Source organism: Monodon monoceros, unplaced genomic scaffold (assembly GCF_005190385.1).
Source record: "Monodon monoceros isolate NGI ecotype Baffin Bay Population unplaced genomic scaffold, NGI_Narwhal_1 Super_Scaffold_21, whole genome shotgun sequence".
NCBI lineage: Eukaryota > Metazoa > Chordata > Mammalia > Artiodactyla > Monodontidae > Monodon > Monodon monoceros.
Window position 1 is genome coordinate 148,877,913 of NW_021703778.1, and position 19,649 is coordinate 148,897,561.

The following is a 19,649-nucleotide window of genomic DNA, read 5'->3' on the forward strand; positions in this document are numbered from 1 at the left end:
CAAGGTCGAGGTTGTGGCCACTGAGAGCTGCTCCGGCCGCATACCCATCTGAGTGCCTAGACCCCCAGGGTGACCAAGGTGGGGGGTAGCTGAGGGTGAGAAGCCCTTGCTGAAAACTGAAGGCACTGGCCTCTCCCCGGCCTCTGAGCAGGACCCTTCCTCTCCTCTCGGGGCCGCCCTGCGCTCTGCAGTGAAGAGCAGTCCAGTGGCCTCCAGTGTGGTCCTGGCTCAGACACTGCGGATGCCCTGCGGGGGATTGAGGGGCGCAGGCGGGAGCTGCGTCCTCCGTGGACAGGCAGAGTAAGGCTGCCCTCCCGGGGCGGCCCCCCCACGAGGCCTGGAGGAGCCGAATCCTGAGTGGGAACAACGCTGGTGCCACCACTGCTGCAGGCCGGGGGTGTGCAGGCCTCTGGGGACAGGCCCCCATCAGGACCACCAGGCAGCCGGCTGGGGAGACATGAAGAAGGGCTGGCCAGGGCCTGGGTGCACCAGAATGAACCAAGTCAAATGGGATCTGCACGCTCTAGAGCTCTCCTGAGCGCCCTCCTCCAAAGATCTGGGCCCCTGCAGCCAACCTACTGAACGTGGGCGTCCAGGTTCACCTCACCTGGGTGTTTCCCACCGGCTGCCGGGCACACACGTGCTCCTGAGCTCAGATCACCTGAGCCTCACTTCTGCTCCACCCGTGCCCACATCCTGGCTCCAGAAGCTCCAAGCTTGACCCCAGAGGAGAAATAGCACTTGAGGGGCAAATACTGCTCTCCCCCGAGAGCTCAGCCCAGACCTTGGCGTGAGGGATCTTTCCAGAGAGCCTGGCTCATCTGGGAGGAGGCTGTCTCTCCTCGTCCAGGTAGGAATAAGGAGGAAATACCCAGCTGGTCCCTCGTAAACCCAGGCCCCGCAGGGCTATCTCCCCCAAGCATTTCACCAGCCAACAGGGGGAAGTGGTCCTTTCCAGGACAGTCCAGCACGGAGCCCTGCCCACCATGGGGAGGTGGCAGCTCCAGGCCCTGCCCCACGCCCAGGTGTGTGGCGAGGGCCATCCTGCCAGAAGCTGGCCTGAGGGCTCTCCTTCACTTGGCACTACTTGCTGGCATCCGCCCTGGCCTCCGCAGCCCCTGCGGGACTGTTCCTGCTGCTTGTTTCGCCTCCCGCTGCCCTGCTGGCAGCCTGTGGAAGCTACATATGGAAAGGTCCCAGCAGATGCTATGGCAGCATGGCTGGGGCTTCCCCCTCTGAATCTGGGTCAAGTGCAGTCTGGTTCTGAGAAGACGGTGAGGATGTTGGGAAAGTTGCTGCATCTACTGGCTTCTCTACTCTTCCCGGAGACCCTGGCCACAGCCGCTCGACCTCCCGTGGTCACTGCTGCGGGTGTGGGCGTACTTTGGCTCCTTACACGCCACATCCAGGCCCTCCTCAAGCATCTCCCCTCCAACCTGCTCTCTCGGCCCACACGCTTCTCACTCACTGGCCTCCGCCTACCACCATCCACCCCATCCCGCTGCCCACTTCCCAGCCGCCCCTGCCCCATCTGTTCCCCCAAGCCCCGCCTCTCAGACCTGATCCTCTCTGGAGGGAGCTGCCTCGGGGGACCAGGTATTGCCTAGAGCCTTTGAGAAATGCCCCTCCCGGGGCCTAGGGCAGCTCCATGCTTGCCTGCCTCTTCCTCAGACACTTCTGGAAGCAAAGTGCCTATCAGCAGCATTGCATCCTCTGGGGACCCCGGTGGGGAGTGTGGACTTCCCTTGGCCATCACCACTAAAGCAATGTGTCAGAACGCCGAACCTTCTTGTTATTAACGCTATGACCGTGCCTTGAATAAACAAGTCCTCCCAACCTCTGCTGGCCTGTGCCTCTGCATCTGAACCAGCCCAGCGGGGCTTTCCCTCCATCCAGAAGGAGCCAGAGCTCCCTGAGGTGGCCAGGCTGGAGCACCACATCTTGCTTTGTGGCTTTGGCCCCTGGGGCCAGAGCTGCTACTCTGGGACCCTTGACCCCTGAGGCCTTCCCTGGCCCCTGTCCTCACGGGGGAAGGCCTGGCAAATGCTACCTCGTCTGCTGGAGAAACAGGAAGTGAATCTGCCTCTTTCCACTGTGGATGCTCTGAGAGTCCCCTGAGCAGTAGGGGAGAACTTTCCGGTCCATGAGCTACCCAGGAAGCCATCAGGGCAGCCTTTCCTGGGCAGCAGAAGCCCTGGGGTGAGTGCTGGGCCCTGAGAGTGGGCCCCCGGCCAGATGAGCAGCCGGACTGGACAAGACGAAGATTTCAGGTGGGAGCCCCCAGGGAGCAGCAGGCTGGGCCCAGGTCTGCACCAGCCTCCACCAGCAGCATGAGGGCAGGGGGAGGTCAGGGAGAGGTTGGGCATTAGGCGGGTATGTGGGGTTGTCACAGCAGGCCTGCACAGGAGAAGAAAACCCTCTAGCAAAGGGTAGTTATGTCTGCTGTCACACCTGTGGCAAGGTGGGTAAATTCCCTGCCCTGGGGGACATGTGTACTGGCCCTTCCTCTAGCTAGCTCGCTGACCCTAGGCTGGTCACCTCATCCTGAAAGCAGGAGGACGGGAGGCTGACCACTCTGTCTCATTACTGAATAGAGCAGATTCAGCCGCAGGGACAGAGGGAACAGGGTGTGGAGGGGGGCTTCCTCCCCCGCCGCTCCCTGTGAGGACAGAGGCCATTCTCGGGGCACAGTGCCCAAGGGATGCTCCTGAGCCCCCCTCGCTGGACCTTCTCCTCAAGCTTCCATAGTCCACCCATGGGCAAGGGCTCAAAGCCCCCCATGGTGTGAACCCGGGCAGGGGGCCAGGGCCCATCCCCTTGACCCCTCTCCCCTCAAAGCAATTATCTTCCAAGTCGAGTCAGATGAAATCCACAAGAGATGCTTCAGTGGAGAAAGGAGTAGGAAGACCACCCTGGCCTGGTGGGAGGGGCTAGGGCCTGCTGCCTGGGAATGGGGATCAGGGGGTTAAGGAGGAGTGGAGTGGGCAGATGGCCAAGAGGGAGGCCTGGTGCCAGGGAGGTCCAGGATGCCAGCTCCATGGGGCTCTGCCCAAGAGGGCATTGGTGCACCAGACTGAGTGCCAGGTTGGGCTCTGTGGGACTGGGGAGGAAGCAGAAGGGCCCTGGGCTCCAGGAGGCTGTGCCTGGAGGACAAGCTTGGGGCAGCTCCCCGCCACCCTCCCAAAGCCGTCACGCTCGGGAAGCTCCATGCTGGCGGACTCTGGGTTTCTGAGCTCGCTCTGTGAAGGGCCCGGGGAAGCGTGGCGGAGCCTGGCTTATGGGAAGACAGTTCACAGGTGTTTTCAACAGAGGCTGTTCTTTGAACATCTGAGGTCCCACCTTGACAACCAGCAGCCCAGCATCTCTGAAGCTTCAAGTGCTGGGTCTCTAGCCCAGCTGCAAATTGGAGTATCCTGGGAGATTTTAAACATCCAGGCCCCCTCCGTGAACGAGCCAGAATTACTGGGGAGGGGCCCGGACATTTCTATTTTACGAAATCCCCCCGGTGACTCTGGTGTGTAGGAGGGTTGAGTGAGCAAGGCTCTCGTGGAGCCGTAAGGAACCATCCCAGCCTCATGGCCCTGGAGCCGGGCAAGCTGCTCTCAGCACCTCACACTGCCTCTCACCTCGGGGAGGGGGTGGCCCTGTAGCTGTGCGTAGTTACAAATCCATAAGCTGGGAAACCTCTCCTCCCTTCACCCTGCCTCCAGAGAGCTCAGAAGGCAGGTGCCTGGTAGGTAAAGATTAGGCCCAAACAAGCATTTTCCTTTGGGCTTACAAGCGGTTAATGCCCAGCGTGGGCACAACTTCTGTTGTAATCATCTTAGTTTGCATTAAGTACTACTGTTGGGCCAGAGACACACACGCCAGCTTCAGGGGTCACTTCTGCCTGTCTGGTCACCTGCAGCAATGGTTTGAAGCCTCTCCTCTTCTATCCAAACATAGAGCCCAAAGTGGCTTTCCTGACAGCCTTCCCATGTGGAATGCAATAGATTATAAGTACAGTAAACAAATTTACATAGTGGGAGGTCAGGATAGGTGCTTTGAAGAAAAAATAAAGCAGGATGCGGGGGGCTGTCTAGAGATGGGGAGGATGGGGGACGAGCTCTGTGGGAACGCGACATGAGACACGTGAGCCAGTGGAGGCTGCATGAAGGGAGTGGGGACTAAATGCGGGCCTGAGGACCAGCGAGGAGGCCAGAGTGGCCAGAGCAGAGTGAGCGAGGGGAAGAGAGGAAGGAGGCGAGGTCTGAGGGGACCATGGGGCTCTGTGGGCTAAGCTACTGGAGGGTTCTGAGCAGGGCAGAGACATGATCTCCTTACTAGCCACTGGGTGGGGACAAGACGGAAGCAGAAAGCCCCGCTGGGGACTCGAGGCATCCAGGGGGCGACAGTACAGTAGCTCAGCCAAGGACAGGGCAGTGAAAGAGGAGACAGGTAGTGAAATTCGGAATAGGGCCTGGGGATCCCTGGATAGATTCGATGGGGGGTCTGAGAGGAAGCAAGGAGGTAAGGATGACTTCCAGTTCTTCGGCCTAAACAACTGGGTAAGCTGGTTTACCAAAGCAGAGAACGCTGGGAAGGAGCAGTTCTGGGAAAAAGACCAAGTGTTTCGTCTTGGTTGTGTTACGTCTGAGATGGTGCCTTGTGTGGACGTTGGGCAGGTGGCTGGATACAGAGTCTGGAGTAAGGGCGAGTTGGGCTGGAGGTGTAAACTCCAGAGTCATCAGCTTCCGGATGGTGTTGAAAGCATGGGACTGGCTGCGACCTCTACAGGCGCAAGCGTAGGTCAGAGAGAGATGGGAAGGAGAATCTGCAAGGGAGACTGAAAAGGAGTGGCAGAGGGGAAGGAGGGAAACCAGGAAAGCCTGGTGTCCCGGAAGCCAAGGGAAGAAAGGGACTCAAAGGGGAAGGGGGACCCCAGCTCTAATCACACTTGACAACAAATACGGGGCAGAGAGGAATGAGCTCAAAGACGCCACCAAGAAGCATCAGGCAAGTCAAATGCTGGACATGCCACTGAACAAATAAGCAGGTTTCACCCACAGATCAATAGCCTGGGGAAGGAGGCGAGAGGCTGGTAGAGAATGGGAGGTTTAGGAGACGCAACCAGATACAGTGTGTGGCCCTTGATTGCATCTTGAATTGAACAAACCAGCTGCAGAAAGACATCTTTTAGATACCAGGGAAATTTGAACATGAACTGGGTGTTCTTAGGTGATGTTGAGGAGATAACTGTTCGTCTTGGTAGGTATGTTGATAGCATGAGTTAAAAGGTAAAAAAAAAAAAAAAAAAAAAAAAAATCAGCTAGAAATTCATATGGAAGACGTTACGAGTGAAAGAACATGATGTCTGGGATTAGCTTTGAAACTGTCCAGCAAAAGAGAAGGGCAGGGGGAGGTCTTGAGTTGCTTCACTGCTGATTCTGGGTGAAGGGTACATGGAGATCTGTTAGGCTCTGATTTTTGTGTATGTTAACACGTCTCCATGCTAAAAAGTTTAAAGATAGAAGAAGGGGTGATCAACACTTCCGGTGCTGCTGAGCAGAAGAGGAAGACGAACACGGAGATGCGGCCCCTGAGTTTGGCAGGATAGAGATTGTTAGTGACCTTGACGGTAAGATTGGTGGGTGGATGAAAGCCTGGTTGAAATGGGTTACCATCCTCTCACAGGAGTGAGGACGTGAGAACGGCGAGGAAAGACAACTCTTCTGAAGAGTTTTGCTATCAAAGGAAGTAAAGAAATAGGGTGGTAGCTGAAGAGGGAAGCAGGCAGTGAGGGAGGGGAGGTTCTTTGTGTAGAACGCGAGATATGGGCTGATGGAATGAGGAGAAGAGAGAGAGGATTCCAGGGTTGAGACCTGGAATGGAGGAGGAAGGAACTACCCGCCCCGCGCACACACACACACACACACACACTCACACTCTCTCTCTCTCTCTCTCTCTCTCTCTCTCACACACACACACACACACGCACACGCACAAGTGGAAGAGAGGCCTTCAAGAGAGGTGAAAGCACCCATGCTTAGGATGGCTTAAGAGACATCAGAGGAGGCTGTTTGGCCTCTCCAGAGGCAGGGCACCCCAGTCTCCTGGGTGGCTGTCAAACATTCAGGAGCCCTAGGCCAGGCTTGGCCACCAGATCCTGAGCCGCTGTTTGCTCACACAGCAGAGGAGGCCTCCTCACTGGAGCCTGTGTGGGCACAAGAAAAAGATACTTTGGACGCCCCAGTGGGAAAAGCACTCCTAGCACGCTCCAGACCCAACATCTGCAGTCCCACAGCCTGGCAGGCCTGGCCCCTGAGCTCAACAAAAATGAGGCCCCAGCTGGAGCTAGCGAGGCTCTGCTGGTGCCAGTGGCATTGGTCTGGGCTGAGAAAACCGGACCTCGGGGTGTGGGTAGCTGGCCTGGGTGCAGTCCCTCCAGCCATTCACAGCCCAGCTCCAGGACCCACCCCTAGGAGGCCAGGAGCACGTGGCGGGTTAAGCCCAAGCCTGCTCGGAGGAAGCCCGCTCTTAAAGTCACTCGCTCCCCGTGCCCCTGGCTATGTCTCTACCGTTGTCTGCATGTTCCTCATAACAACACACCCACACACACACTCACACTCACACCTGCTCTTCAACTCCAATGTGCACCCCGGGTTATCACGTTTAGTCTCCTTAAAAAGACCTCCCTGGGATTGGCACCTACCCCTGCCAAGAGGATCTAGAAACTTTCCTCGGAAACACTGCAAGATTTGGTGCTGCTGTCCTGGCACCTAATCCATTCAATCCCAGGCCTCACCTTGTCCACCAGCAGGTGGCCTCCCAGACCCCTGAGCAGTGAACTGCTTCAGACTCTGGACTAGTGTGGGTATATGTTGTAACAAACCAACCCCCAAATGTACAATGGCACAAACACAGTAGAAGTTTATGTCTCTTTCCTGTAAAATTCAAAATCGGTGAGCCCCTGCTCTACATGCTGGAGAAGTACTTGGACTCTGCAAGGCACTTCCGATTAGTGAGTGCTCTCCTCCAAGCAGTGATTCAGGGACCCAGCTCCTTCCACCTGTGACTCTGCCACGTTCAATGCGTGGCCCTCAAGGTCACTGTGAGGTCTGCATCAAGCTGGTGGAAGGATGACAGAGCACAGAGGGGCATGCAGGAGTTTGTGGGGACCAGGTCTGGAAGTGGTATACATGTCCACACATTCCATTGGCCAGAACTCAGTCACATGTACCACCTAAATGCAAGGGACGCTGGGAAATGTAGTCCAGTTGTGTGCCCTGCCAGCCAGTTTCCACCACAGACCCCTGGCTCCATCTCGGCCACTGGCTTCCCCACACCTTTTCCTACTTTTCCACCCACTCTGGCCTTGACCCTGCTGAACCCATCCTCCCACTCTGTCCTACATCCACCGCCCTGCATCTTCATCTGGTCACAAGCCAACACAAAAGAAAAGACCAGTCCCAGTGGGTCAGAGGGGCACACAAAATAGGTTTATTTCTCATAAGTTTATACAACCACAGCACACAGCAGAAGATAAAAGTGGAGACAGCTCGGGGCGAGGGCAGGGGGCCTCTCCTGCAGCTCTGTCTTCTATCCATCCAGCTAACTACAGGCACACAGCAGGTATTAAATACGGGGATCTGTGGACCTGCCATCGGTATGGGCAGAGGCAAAAAGGGTGGTGAGGGAAATGAGACTCAGGGTCTGACGGGGTCCGGGGTGACCAAGAGCCGCTGGGAGTCAGGTCTCTTGGGAATGAAGCCCTCCTCCTTCCTTGCCCTTCCGCAGCCTCGCCCCACCCTGGCTGGCTGGCTGGTTCTTACAGAGCGATAATAGGGGAGCTCCCACCAGACACTACAAAAGAAAAACTACTCTGTCGGGTGGCATGTGAGTGGGCCCCCAAGACGCAGATAAGCCCCATCACGGAGCCAGGTCTCCCTTCCTCAGCAGCTCTCCTGGCCCCCTGCTCCTGCTGCCCGTGATTCCACCATGAAGGCTGAAGCTATCCCACCTCTTTCCTCGTGAAAAGCAAACACCCCTGGGAGAGAAAAGCACTGAAGGCAGGCAAGCTGGGAAGGTGCCCGAAGCTCAGCCACGCCACTGCCCCGCTTGGCCCAAGCTCGCCTGGGAAGGCAGGGTGACAGAAGAGCCCATTCCCTCAAAGCCCCATACCCTCTGGGTCCGTGCCACCTCTGCTACCAAAACGCTGCTCCTCCTCCTGGAAGAAGAGGGGAGGCTGCAGAGGAAAGAAGGCCGGCAGGGAGGGAGCTACTGGAAATTCAAGGAAATCCGAAGGCCCCTTTCTAAGGAAAAGCCACCCTGTCTGCAGTCGGGGGTGAGGGAGACTGAGACGCAGCCCTGCTCCATCACCTCTCCGGCAAGGCCAAGGGGACAAGGACCATGATGCAGGGAGGCCTAGGGGAGCCTGGGCTACAATGGACACAGACCAACAGGTAGACACAGACCGTCGGGGCCACCAGGCAGAGGCCGCTGGGCAGGGCTGCCTCTTAATCGCCATCCCAGCCACGACTCATGGCCTGTACCACGGCTCCGTAGAGCTGGCTCCAGGCAGCCCGCATGGCTGGTGTGAAGGCAGGGCCCAGGCACTTCTCCAGCATGTAGAGCAGGGACTCACCCACCGTCTGCAGAGGCAAGGGGCACCTGTCATTCCCAAAGGCGGGAAGGCGTGCCCTCATTCCACAGGTGAGAAAACTGAGGCTTGGGGCTGGTAAGGACTCCTGGGCTTTTCTTCTCTCCTGCACGGGGGTCCATGCTTCCTGAGCAGGATTCTGCCCCAATCCTTGTGTACACCTTAAAGGTGAGGCTTTAAAGTGAACAAAGCATTTCACTCCACTCCCAGCCTCACAACCACCCCATGAGTGGAGCCGAGGGACCTCCAGCTCAGGCCAAGCAAAGTCATTGCCTCCAGGCCTGTTTCCTCCTCTGCAAGACAGCAGTCATGATGTTAAGAGTCCAGGCTCTGCAACCTGAGATGAACCTGAGTTCACTTTCTGACTCTACTACTTACGAGCTGTGTGACCTTGAGCAAGTTAGGTAACCTCTCTGAGCCTCAGATGCTGCATCAGTACAACAGGGAATGTAAGACTTGCAACTCCTCAGGTTGTTGGGATGATGAAATGAGATCATCTGTGAAAAGCTCTTAGCACAGCATCTACACACAGTAAGTCTTCAACAATAATAACGGTTCTCATGTTTTATTAGTAATTATAAAATACAGTTTATTTATTCCACAAATAGTTACTGAATATGCACTAAATACCAGATACTGTGCTAGTGCTGGGGATGGAGAAGATGACAAGACAAACTCAGTGCCTTCCTCGAGGTGCGTACGTCTGGCAAGGTGACTGTGTGGTAGGCTGTCAGGTCAGGGTCCCCAGTGAGCCACACCTCAAGGATTCACACCCTTGACACTGGGCTCATCCATGTGACTGGCTTTGGCCAATGGGACATTAGCAAGAGTGAGGCATGCAGAGGCTGGCTTGTCCTCTGGAAACACTCCCTCTCGGAACTCAGGTGCCACTCTGTGAAGAATCTCAGCTATAGACTATTAAGCAATACGAGGCCACACGAAGAGAGATCCCAAAGGATGACAGGCCATCTTGGACGTTCCAGCCCCAGCTGAGCTCCCAGCTGAATGCAGTGCACGCGTGGCTCCAGCCACAGCACGTGGAACAGAAGAACCGCTCAACTGAGCCCAGAGAAATCAGAAATCATTGTTTTAAGCCAGGTTGTTCTGGGATGGTTTTATACACAGCAATATAAAACTGAGCAGACCAAAGGCTCCTTCACTTCCTATGGTTCTAAGGGAAACCACACCAGAGAAGAAAAATTGGAGGCTCAGAGAGGTCAAGGCAGTGCCAGGGTCACACAGCAAGTACATAACAATGCATGCCCCAGCCCTGGTCATCTGAGGGTATAGGAGTGGGAAGGATGAACAGGTGGATAGGAGGGGCCTGGGAGAGAGTGGTGGCCTCAGGCCAGGAGCTTTGGAGAGAGAAAGAGCCCCTTTACCCACCGAGAAGGAGCTGAGCTTCACACCCACTGCCCGGTGCTTCCTGCCCAGGCTGGCAAGGTACTCCTCCAGCGAGGACAGGTCCTCCACGTTGGTCACCGCAGCATCGATCACGAGCATCACCTGCCAAGGCCAAGGTGGTGGTGAAAGAGAGACCAGAGCAACTCCCCATCCCCACTCACAACCATAATCCAGAACCTGGGGGTCCCAACCAGAAGGAAAAGAGGACCCTCAGTTTTCCAGTATCAGAAACGAAAGGCAGCCTGCGTCTGCATACAGTAGGCGCTCAACGTATGGTGGCCAAACTACTAATGTTACACCATGGAGGAAGCTGCTCTCTTCTGAGGGGCTCAAAGCCCTAAACACACCTGCTGGACAGTGTTGTCCTCCTGGGACGAGGGGACACGGAGGCCCCGTGAGAGTCGCCAGCCTCTAAGAAAACCCCAGCTTGGTTTTCACAGGCAGATGGCCCCTGATGGATCAGCGCCAACACCACCTACAGGAGCCAGGGGACAAGGCCAAGGGCAAATGGCAGAGCTGGGAGCAGCTGGCTGAGAACAGGGTGGGGGAGAAGGCTGACTCGGGTGCCCCAAACTCTGCCCAGCTCAGCACAAAGGGAAAGGGGCAGATGCCTCTGACAGGAGGGAGCAGAAGGAGGGGCTAAGACCAGGGCTGGGGCAGGAAACGAAGTAACTCTCCCGACTTCCTCGTCCCCTCCGAGGAAGGTGCTCCGCCCACCCCTCACCTTCCTGATGTGGTCCAGGAACTCAGGGGAAGAGAGGCAGTCCTCCGGGCTGGAGAACTGGCGGCAGTTGTACTGGAAGAGGGGCAGCAGGTCCGGCTCCAGGTCAAACAGCCTGTGGGTGGAGGCCCGGTGTCAGCCCTGGGGTGTTGCCCCTGTAGGCTCCGTGCGCCCTGGCTGCCCAGCAGCAGGAGAGGGTGGGCAGAGCCTTGGCTGTGAACTACAGCACACCCTCCAACCTAGCATGCACCCCTTGGCCAGCTTTGCCGGTGCCCCTCTCTCACCTCTTCCACAACCTGGAAGTGGCATCCTGGAAAAAACAGTGTGTCCCCAGGCCTCTCATACGACCTGGCATAGGGTAGCCCCTCCATAAACCATTGAGGGGTGTGGACTGAGACAGGAAGGGGTTCTCAAACAGGAAGCCTGCAGTCCATGGTGGAGAAAAGAAAACCTCTCTCTCTCCCTATCTCCCCCTCTCTCCCCACCCACCCCCCTCTCTGCCTCTATCGCTCTCCCTCCCTCCCATTCTTGGGTCAGAACCTCCCAATGTCATCATGCCCAAGGGGGCGTGGGCCAGCAATGATAATTATAGTATATAGAACCCCTTACACTTACTGAGAATTGAGTACTTTACACGTGGTTAACTCATGTATTCCTCACAATCCTAAACAGTGGGTGTAACTGTTATCCCAAGTTTATAGAGGAGGAAATGGAAGCCCAGAGAGGTTAAGTAACTTGCCTAAGGTCACACAGCTTAGGAGTAGCAGAGCCACAGAGGGTGCCTGAGAAAACAGTGGGTTTGGGGAAAGCTGGGAGGCACAAGCAGAAGCTCTCAGCCACATCTGGGAAAGCCACTGGGGTTTTGTGTAACTCTGCAAATTTATTCCCTTTTTGTTTGGGGGAGGTTTTGCGAAAGCCTCTTCAGAAGTTCTGGGCTGGCTTAGGGAGCCAAGGCTCCTGAAAAACCATGGTGAGGTAGCATTGCCTCTTTGGTGATGGCAGAGGGGTTACCTAGATACCCTCAAGCTGAGGTTGAAGACTGGCCTCCCCTTCCCCTTTGGGGTCTGCACACCCCCTTACCCCTCTCTCTAGTGGTGAGAATTGGGCATCTGTCATCCCTTCCCTGGCAGTCCTCTAGTCCTAGCCCAGTCCTTTCCTCAGAAAGGTTTATTCTTCTGTTGGTTGCTGGAAGCTCACACTTCTGGGGCCCAGACCCTGTGCTCTGCAGGCCAGGCGCCCAGTACACCCTCCCCGCACAAGCCCTCGGGACACCCCAGTCTACCCGTATGGGCAGCAGTGGGCACCCCTGCAGTCACCACCCAAGAAAAGACCACTCAGGAGGCACACAGCCAGGGAGGGGGTGCAGCGTGGGAACCGGAGGCCGCTGGCCCAAGTGTAAGGAGGTCCGCAGGAGCGGACCCTGCCGGCACCCAGAGAGCCCCATAGAGAGCGGGGCGTGCTGTCTCGCAAGACGGGCCACCGCCGCGGGAAGAGCAGCAGGGGCCGCGCCACCCGTCGCCCTGCGCCGCTCCTCTGGCGCACATCTGGAGGCGCCCCAGCGCCCCAGCAGCGGGCTAGTTTCCCTCCTCTGGCGCCAGCTCAGCCGCCTCGAACCCATTCCTGGCGAGGCACCCCAGTACCCGCACCCGGGGGCGCTCGGGCCGCCCTCACCTGGCGAACAGGACGGTGCCATGCTCCAGCGGGCTGCGGCTCACCTCCCGCCAGCTCTGCCGGATCAGCTCGGGCTCCGGGCGCTCCATGCTCGCCCGGGGACGCGGGGCGCTAGGCTGGGACCCTCGGGGCGCGGGCACCGTCACCGCACGTGCCGCGCCATCTCCGCGGCGACGCGGCCGGTCGGCACCTCCTACGGCCCCCGCGCCTCGGCCGGGCGGGGTCCTGCAACCGCTCCTTCCCCGCCCAGGTGGAGGAGCCCCCGCCGGGCCGGCCCCGCTGGTGCTTCCGGGGACCCCGCTCCGGCCGCTGCGCCCTGCACCCCACGGCTCCGAGAGCGCCCCGCCCCGCGCCGCCCGGGCTGGGGCGCTTTAAAGCAACCGCGCCCCCGCCCTCCTCTCGTCCGTAAGGACGCGCACCTCTGGGCAACTGGCTCCGGCCGGGGATGACCCGGTGGCCTGGGAAACGACCGGGCTTCAGAGCTTTGCAGAAATCGTCGAGCCTCTTGGGACCTCAGTTTCTCATCTGGTGACACTCCCTAGTTAGGGCAAGGAGTTCAATTTGATTGTCTTAGGTAAGCTCTGCGAGAGCCACCTCTCCAAGAGCCCCACTCAAACACTGCCTGGAGGCACCTGATCCCTTGGTACAGGGTCCCCTTCCTTATGCCCCAAGGTGGGCCAGAGAATGCCAGGGCGCCTACCTGTGTGACAAGGCGGAAGCCAGGGAAGGGGGGGAGGAGGTCTGCCCTAGTTCTGGGTATGACTGAGGCACCCCGTGACATTTGGGGACCACCAGGACTCTCAGCTTTAGGGACAGGGCCAAGACCACAGCCATTTCCAGCCAGGCTTGGGTTTTCTTGAGAAATCTGTCAGCTGCCATCTTTAGAAATTTGTCAGCTCAGGTTCTAAACCCAGCTCTGCTTGGCCAGGGTGGGGTCTTGGGTGCAGCAGCTGTGAGCATTCCACTACTTGGACATTAAGGGAGTTATGCTAGAACATTCTACTATTCAGCGATTTTTAATAGACTTTTGTAAATGTTTAGATAGAACTACTATTTATTTCTTTAATTTGAAGTTCAGGATACAGAATCTCATGTTTGCCATTCAGGGTGTGAAGTCAATTAGACCTAAACCTTTCTCTTTCTTTTTTTTAAAATATAAATTTATTTATTTATTTTGGCTGCATTGGGTTTTCGTTGCTGCACATGGGCTTTCTGTAGTCGCGGCGAGCAGGGCCTACTCTTTGTTGCGGTGCACGGGCTTCTCACAACAGTGGCTTCTCTCGTTGTGGACCACGGGATCTAGGCGTGCAGGCTTCAGTAGTTGTGGCTCGCGGGCTTCAGTAGTTGTGGTACGTGTGCTCAGTAGTTGTGGCTCGCAGGCTGTAGAGCGCAGGCTCAGTAGTTGTGGCGCACAGGCTTAGTTGCTCCACGGCATGTGGGATCTTCTCGGACCAGGGCTCGAACTCGTGTCCCCTGAAGTGGCAGGCAGATTCTTAACCACTGCGCCACCGGGGAAGTCCTAAACCTTTCTCTTTCAAGCATGAAAGTTCCTCAGGCCCCGGCCCAGTTCCAGTGGCCCAGGTTTTGAAGAGCAAGACCCTCATTTATCTTTCATTATGTCAAGTCTCTGAGCCTGTCTACTCTCAGTCTGCCCACCTCTCTTTTTCCGTTTCCTAAGCTGTATGGAGGGGGTTGGGAGCGAGGTCTCCAGGAGCCCTTCAGCCTGCCTCCTTCGGTCCCTGGGTACAAGGTGAGTGTGCTGGGGCCTTGGGTCATAAACAGGCTGAGGCTCCGTGCCCAACCCTGTGCTAGGCCTGGAGTGTTGAATCTTTGCCTTCTAGAACTTCTCCTGCTGGCCCCCCTTCAGGACTGAGGGCCTCAGCAGAACTCCTCTTTCTTGCTCCCAGCCGAACCCGGTGACCATCCCGCTGCCCTCCCTCTTCTGGGGACTCGAGAGTTTACAGCTATTAGGAATTTAGCTAATAATATAGGAATATTGCCCTATTCCTCTCTTCCCCATCCCTCCCCGCATCTCGGGGGGCTCTGGGCTGGAGCAGAGCTGTAAGGCAGCCTGGCTTGTGTCCTAAGGAGTCCAGGAGATCCCCAAGTGAGAACACAAAGGGCCTGGGGGCTGAAGGGAGAAGGCCAGGGTGCTCAGGGATTGGACTCCCAGGTTGGTGTCCCATGGCCCTGCAGCCAGGTCAGCAGGTCACAGGGGAAGAAAACCACGTATATCTCTGGCGACCTTTACCTTTCAGTGCCCAGATGCCCAGTGCTCCAGGCCACCTGGCTTGTCGAAGGCTTCCCACGCCACCCAGTTTGCACTTCCTGCCAACAGTCTACACTCAGGACCCTCCTTGCCTGTTTCCTCCTTTGGGCAGGGTCTGGAGTCTGATAGGTTAATGAGTTGATGGCCTTAGCTAGTAAGTGGTGAAGCCAGCACTCACTCTGCCTTTCTAGAGCCAGGAGGTAGGAGGAGAGAGCTGAGTATACTCTAGTCTCCGCTCCCCTTAGTGAAAAGGCCCAAGAACCTGGCTGGACCTAAGCAGTCAGTGTGGTGTTTTCCAGCCAGGAGACAGAGGGTCTGACTCCACATTTCAGGGGCTGGGGGAAAGTCACCGGAGCTCCCCTCCCTGGCACCTGCCCACAACTTGGGCAGGAGTTTCTAATCGAGGAGAGGGTTCAAGTGCTGTTCTAGAGCCAGTGCTGTCACTGAGGCTGATTTATCACCAACAGTAAAGGGTTAGCGTTTATGGAGCATCCATGTCCAGACACTGTGCAAGGGACTTTGCATCATTAACTTTTTTCATTCTCATAATAACGCTGCGAAGTAGATCCTATTTATTATAGCCTGTTTTACTGTTGAGGAAACGGAGGCAACGAAGCTAAGTAACTGGCCCGAGGTCACGTAGCTAATCAGTGGTAGGGCCAGGATTTGACCTCTGGACTGACTCTGGCCCCTCCAGTGGGCCTCCGTGCTCCACTCCCTTCCTCACTCTAACGGACTGTGCCCAAGAGCTGTGCCCGAAGTTCAGACCCAGCCAGGATCACTGGGTCTGGGTCAAAGGTGTGTCAGAGCTGGCTCTTAGATGGCTTGTGACAGCCAACTGTGCTCACCTTTCCGGCTTCTCATTCAGGAACATCAGGCTGGTAGCCTGAAAGAGGCCATGGTGCGGTATATACACCATGAAAATTGGCATATATTACAAATCAGGGCTTTTTTCCTCCCAGCAAACCACTGGTCTGGGTGCACCAGGAAACACTGGGCCCTGGATGAGCTATCGATGCTTTAGGCAGAAGGTACAAAGGAACGTGCTAATCTGAGTCTAAGCCTTTTCCGCAGGGGATCCAGGTTGTCCTGGGCAGGTGCTCCTAGTCCCAGGACCAGGCTGGAGAAGCAGAAAAAGCCCAACTCGGCACCTAGTCCTGGATCTGCTATTTATTAACCAGGCAATTAACTGGATCTCTCCTGGGTGGAATGGGGACAAAAACAGCACGGACTCCACCGGGCCTTTATGAGGGGTCAGTGTCACAGACGCATCATGAGCTGGTAAGCTAGGCGGTGCGCCACGAAGCATTTGGTCCTTCTGGAACCTTCCTGGCCTCGGCAGTTCCATCTCCTGAGGATCTGCACGATCCCCTCTCTCCACCTCCAGCTACTCTTGGTCCTACGAAGGAGGTCGGCCAGACAGCCCAGAAGATCCCCAGTTTCACAATGCAGTGGACTCCTCTCCTCTCCTTTTAGACAGCTTCTGTCTAGAACACGTCAGCTTTTACCTCCTTTGGACCCTTAACATGACTCCTGATAACAGGTGACCCCTGTCAAGACGGGGGCCTCTAGGACTTCCCTGGCGGTCCAGTGGCTAGGACTCCGTGCTTCCAATGCAGGGGGCACGGGTTCGATCCCTGGTCAGGGAACTAAGATCCCGCAGGCCGCATGGTGCGGCCAAAAACCAACCAAACAAACGAAAAAAACTAAACCAAAGTAAAACAAAACAAAAAAGATGGGGGCCTCTTTGTAAGCAGAATGGACATTGCTGCTACCATGCTGGGCCACTCAGCTGTCTCAGAAGTGGACAACCGTTACTCTCTCTCTCATTCCTTTCTATACTTGTGTGAGGAGGTTAAAAGAGAAAAAGGTCCAGCTTCCTACTTATTTTAGAATAAGTTTAAATAAATCACAATAACAACCAACATTACTCAAGTAACCTTATCCATGAGAGGGCCTAAATGTTCCCTGGTGTTATCAGGCTCGCCTGCCTAGCCCAGGGCCTCCGCTGGAATTAGAATGGCCTCAGACTCCAGACACAATGGAATGGTTCCTGCACTCAAGACATTCTTCTCTTCTTTCTGGGAGCCAGAGGGCAAGTCAGCTTCAATTAAGTACAACAAGAACAACATGGCGTTCAAATTAGCGCTATTTATTACAAAAGCAAACGGCCTCTGATTATCTGTGGAAAGTTTTTTTTAATATAAAATGTGGTTCAAGAAGCCGGCTGGAGGTTGAGCTAACAAACGTCTCCTTCCTCCGCCAGCAAGTCTGTGGGGCGTGTCACATTCTGCCTGCTCCTGGGGGCTGGAGCCCATATTCAGAGCACCACCGCGACAGCCCCTCTCCTCAGCATCTTCCAACAACAGAACCTGAGTACCTGAAGCTACATCAACCCATGCGGCCTTGTCCCCAGAGAAGTGTCTGCCAGTCTGGGCAAGGAAGAAGAGGAGGGAGTGGGCGGACAGTTCTTCTGCATCTTTGGAAAGCAGTGTAAGAGACGAAGGAAACTTTTGTCCCCAGTGTGGCCAAGTTAGGAGGGAGGGATGGGCAGGAAGCTGGCTGAGCTTTCTCCTTCCTCACCCTCACTCATAGTGGCTGCCCTCAGAGCACCTCCCTTCCAACAAGTTCCTATTAGGAAACAAGGCACAAGGGAACATCAGCCACCTTCCGGTTGTCATCGTGGGGCCGTTGTTCTTTGCTAAGAGCCAAGCACAGGTTCCTGAATTCCACCTCCAGGAGAGCCCACCAAGATGGCTGCTCCCACCCAGCTCAGAAGAAATGGAATTGGCCTGGGGGAGAGAAAGGGAGAAGCGGAGGAGGAGGGGAGAGCGGGAGGTTCTCCATCCCAGTTCTCCTTCCCTTCCGGAAATTCAATTAAGCAAGCAGCCCAGACTCAGCACCCGGCAGCGCTTCCTGCTGGGGGAAGTCAAAAGGGCTGCAGCCCTGGGAAAGGGAGGTCATCAGGCCCCAGATCTAATTAACGAACCTGCCTTGCTTTTGACATTGCTGCATTTCCTCTATTAACTTCAATGATGGTTGGTCTGAACGTCCGAGCATGGCCAGAAGCTTCCCTCCCCACCACCCAGTACGTAGCGCAGCCTGTCCTTGGGACCAATTTCCAGTCTCCGTGGCAACCGCCGAGCAAAGATGCTCTAAAGAGCTCTGACCCTGTCAGAGCTGGTGGGGGCTACAGAGGAGGGAAGATGGAGTGTGGCAGAGATGCATCATTAAACCTTGAAGCATGACAGTTCTCTGAGACAAAATAATATTTTGTCATGCACTGGGAGGACAGAGGCGGGCTGAAGGAGTGGCCTTGGGTTTGTTCAGTGCTAACCCAAGGGTTTTCTTTATCTCTTTCATATGGGGCGGAAGTAAAAGGAACAGCTCTGAGCTTCCTGCTTGGGCTTCAGAGTGGTAGAGAGGAGAAGCTCCAAGGCATTTCTAGGTGCTCTGGGTCTTTGGGGAAAAAGAGATTGGTGAGACAGTGACACAGAGTAAGGGAAATGAAATGAAGTGAAAGGGAGGGGGGCTGTCAGCAGGGGAGGACTAGAGAAGTAAAACTGGGGAAAGCTTAGTGAGTGACAGGAACACCAGCCCAGAAAGGCCAAGGCAGCCCACACCCCGAGGCCCTGCTGGGACCCCAGCCCAGCACCATACACATCCCTGCACGGCCACACATCCACCTCAGCTGCTAAGAGAGGGGCCCCAAAGGCTCTCCCTGCAATCAGGAGAATGCATCGGGCCCACCCTCACGGTCAGGCTGGACGCAGAGGGTAAGGGATGGGCAGCCAGAAATCACCTCGGCTCACAGGGCCTGAGAACACACAGTAGCCAAGGACAGGGTGCCACCCCTCCCACCAACCTCATGATGTGACGTTCTCAGACAGCGAGGAACCGAGGGCTGAGGAGGGCCAACAGGGCTGGTGAGTCCTCAGCTGCCTCGCTCTGGGGCCCAGTCCTCTGCGCACATCGCAGGCAGAAGTCCAGCCGCCTGCGGCCGCGGAGGAGACTTCCCAGCAGCAGCCACGTGGGGAAGCAGCTGGGAGGCGGGCCCTCCAGCTCAGGGGCCTCAGCTGTATTTGCTTATTTGTGGGAAGGAGGGCAGCACAGCCGTGCCGATACCATCTGCTCTGCCCTTGGTGACATCCCAAGGTGGGGTCAGTGCTTTCAGCCTTCTTGGAGGTCTGAGAATTTTTGATGAATCTTACAAACCAAATCCAGTGTGAAAAAAAACCCCAGAGAATACTACTGTAGCCCTGGACGATTTCTTAGAGTTTATGACACTCAGCTGTCCACAGTCACGGTCTATCTTCCGCAGGTATACAGACACACGCACCCTCACACGCACACTCCCCCACACACTCACACCCACCCTCTTGCACACTCATCCCTCCTCATGCTGCACACTCGAGGAAACGGGCCTGAGAGATGTTGTCGCCTGTTGCTGAGCCAGCCCCAGCGGAGGAACGGCTGTGGTTAGAGCAGAGCCATGGCCCTCTCTAGTGGCTTACACTCCGGGTATGCTCCCAGGGCATGGTCCTGGCAGGTGGCAGAATTCCGCGGGCTCCTCAGGCAGCTTCCTCCACAGCTGGGAGGGTCCAGGGACTGGCTCCACAGCTGGCTGTCCCCAGGAAGTTCCTGGACCCAGGCTGGAGTCCTTGCAGTGGCCTCAAAAGTCCCACGATTCCAGCCACCTTAGTCCTGCCATCGGACTTCGGGGGTCCTGGGCTAGCGGACCAACCATCCCATATGCCAGAGGATGGAAGAGGTAGAAGCTGAGGGAGAGAACCCAGGGGGAGGCAGTGGGCGCCCTGCCGCCTCAGTGGAGGCGAGGTGCCCTGCAGACCCGTGAGATTCAGCTCCTCCTGCCGGGGCTCATCAGACCCTCTCTACCTACAAGACCCACCCCTTTTGGTCACCATGTCTGCGTGAGTTTTGCCACC

At 56.4% G+C, this 19,649-nt stretch overlaps 2 protein-coding genes across 4 annotated transcripts in view; both read right to left on the reverse strand.

Annotated features, from left to right (window-relative positions):
* Positions 1 to 7,456: 7,456 nt before the first annotated feature.
* On the reverse strand, positions 7,457 to 12,851 carry NGB (neuroglobin). Of its 2 annotated transcripts, XM_029238708.1 has the most exons (4): positions 12,435 to 12,851; positions 10,767 to 10,878; positions 10,025 to 10,144; positions 7,457 to 8,630 (listed from the first exon to the last, which is right to left on the reverse strand). In XM_029238708.1, the coding sequence occupies exons 1-4, from the start codon at positions 12,521 to 12,523 to the stop codon at positions 8,496 to 8,498; spliced, it is 456 nt and encodes a 151-aa protein (XP_029094541.1). In that variant the 5' UTR covers positions 12,524 to 12,851; the 3' UTR covers positions 7,457 to 8,495. The 2 variants fall into 2 exon arrangements, with proteins under 2 accessions (XP_029094541.1, XP_029094540.1); XM_029238707.1 differs by lacking the exon at positions 7,457 to 8,630 and having other exon boundaries at positions 9,728 to 10,144.
* A 3,989-nt stretch (positions 12,852 to 16,840) lies between these two features.
* POMT2 (protein O-mannosyltransferase 2) overlaps positions 16,841 to 19,649 on the reverse strand; it is a 47,863-nt gene continuing 45,054 nt past the window's right edge. Inside the window, exon 21 of one of the 2 annotated variants that reach the window (XM_029238399.1) lies at positions 16,841 to 19,481. In XM_029238399.1, the coding sequence (XP_029094232.1) occupies positions 19,376 to 19,481 (106 nt within the window). In that variant the 3' untranslated portion in view covers positions 16,841 to 19,375. Of the gene's footprint in view, positions 19,545 to 19,649 lie in introns of both variants that reach the window. The other variant, XM_029238400.1, reaches the window with a different exon arrangement.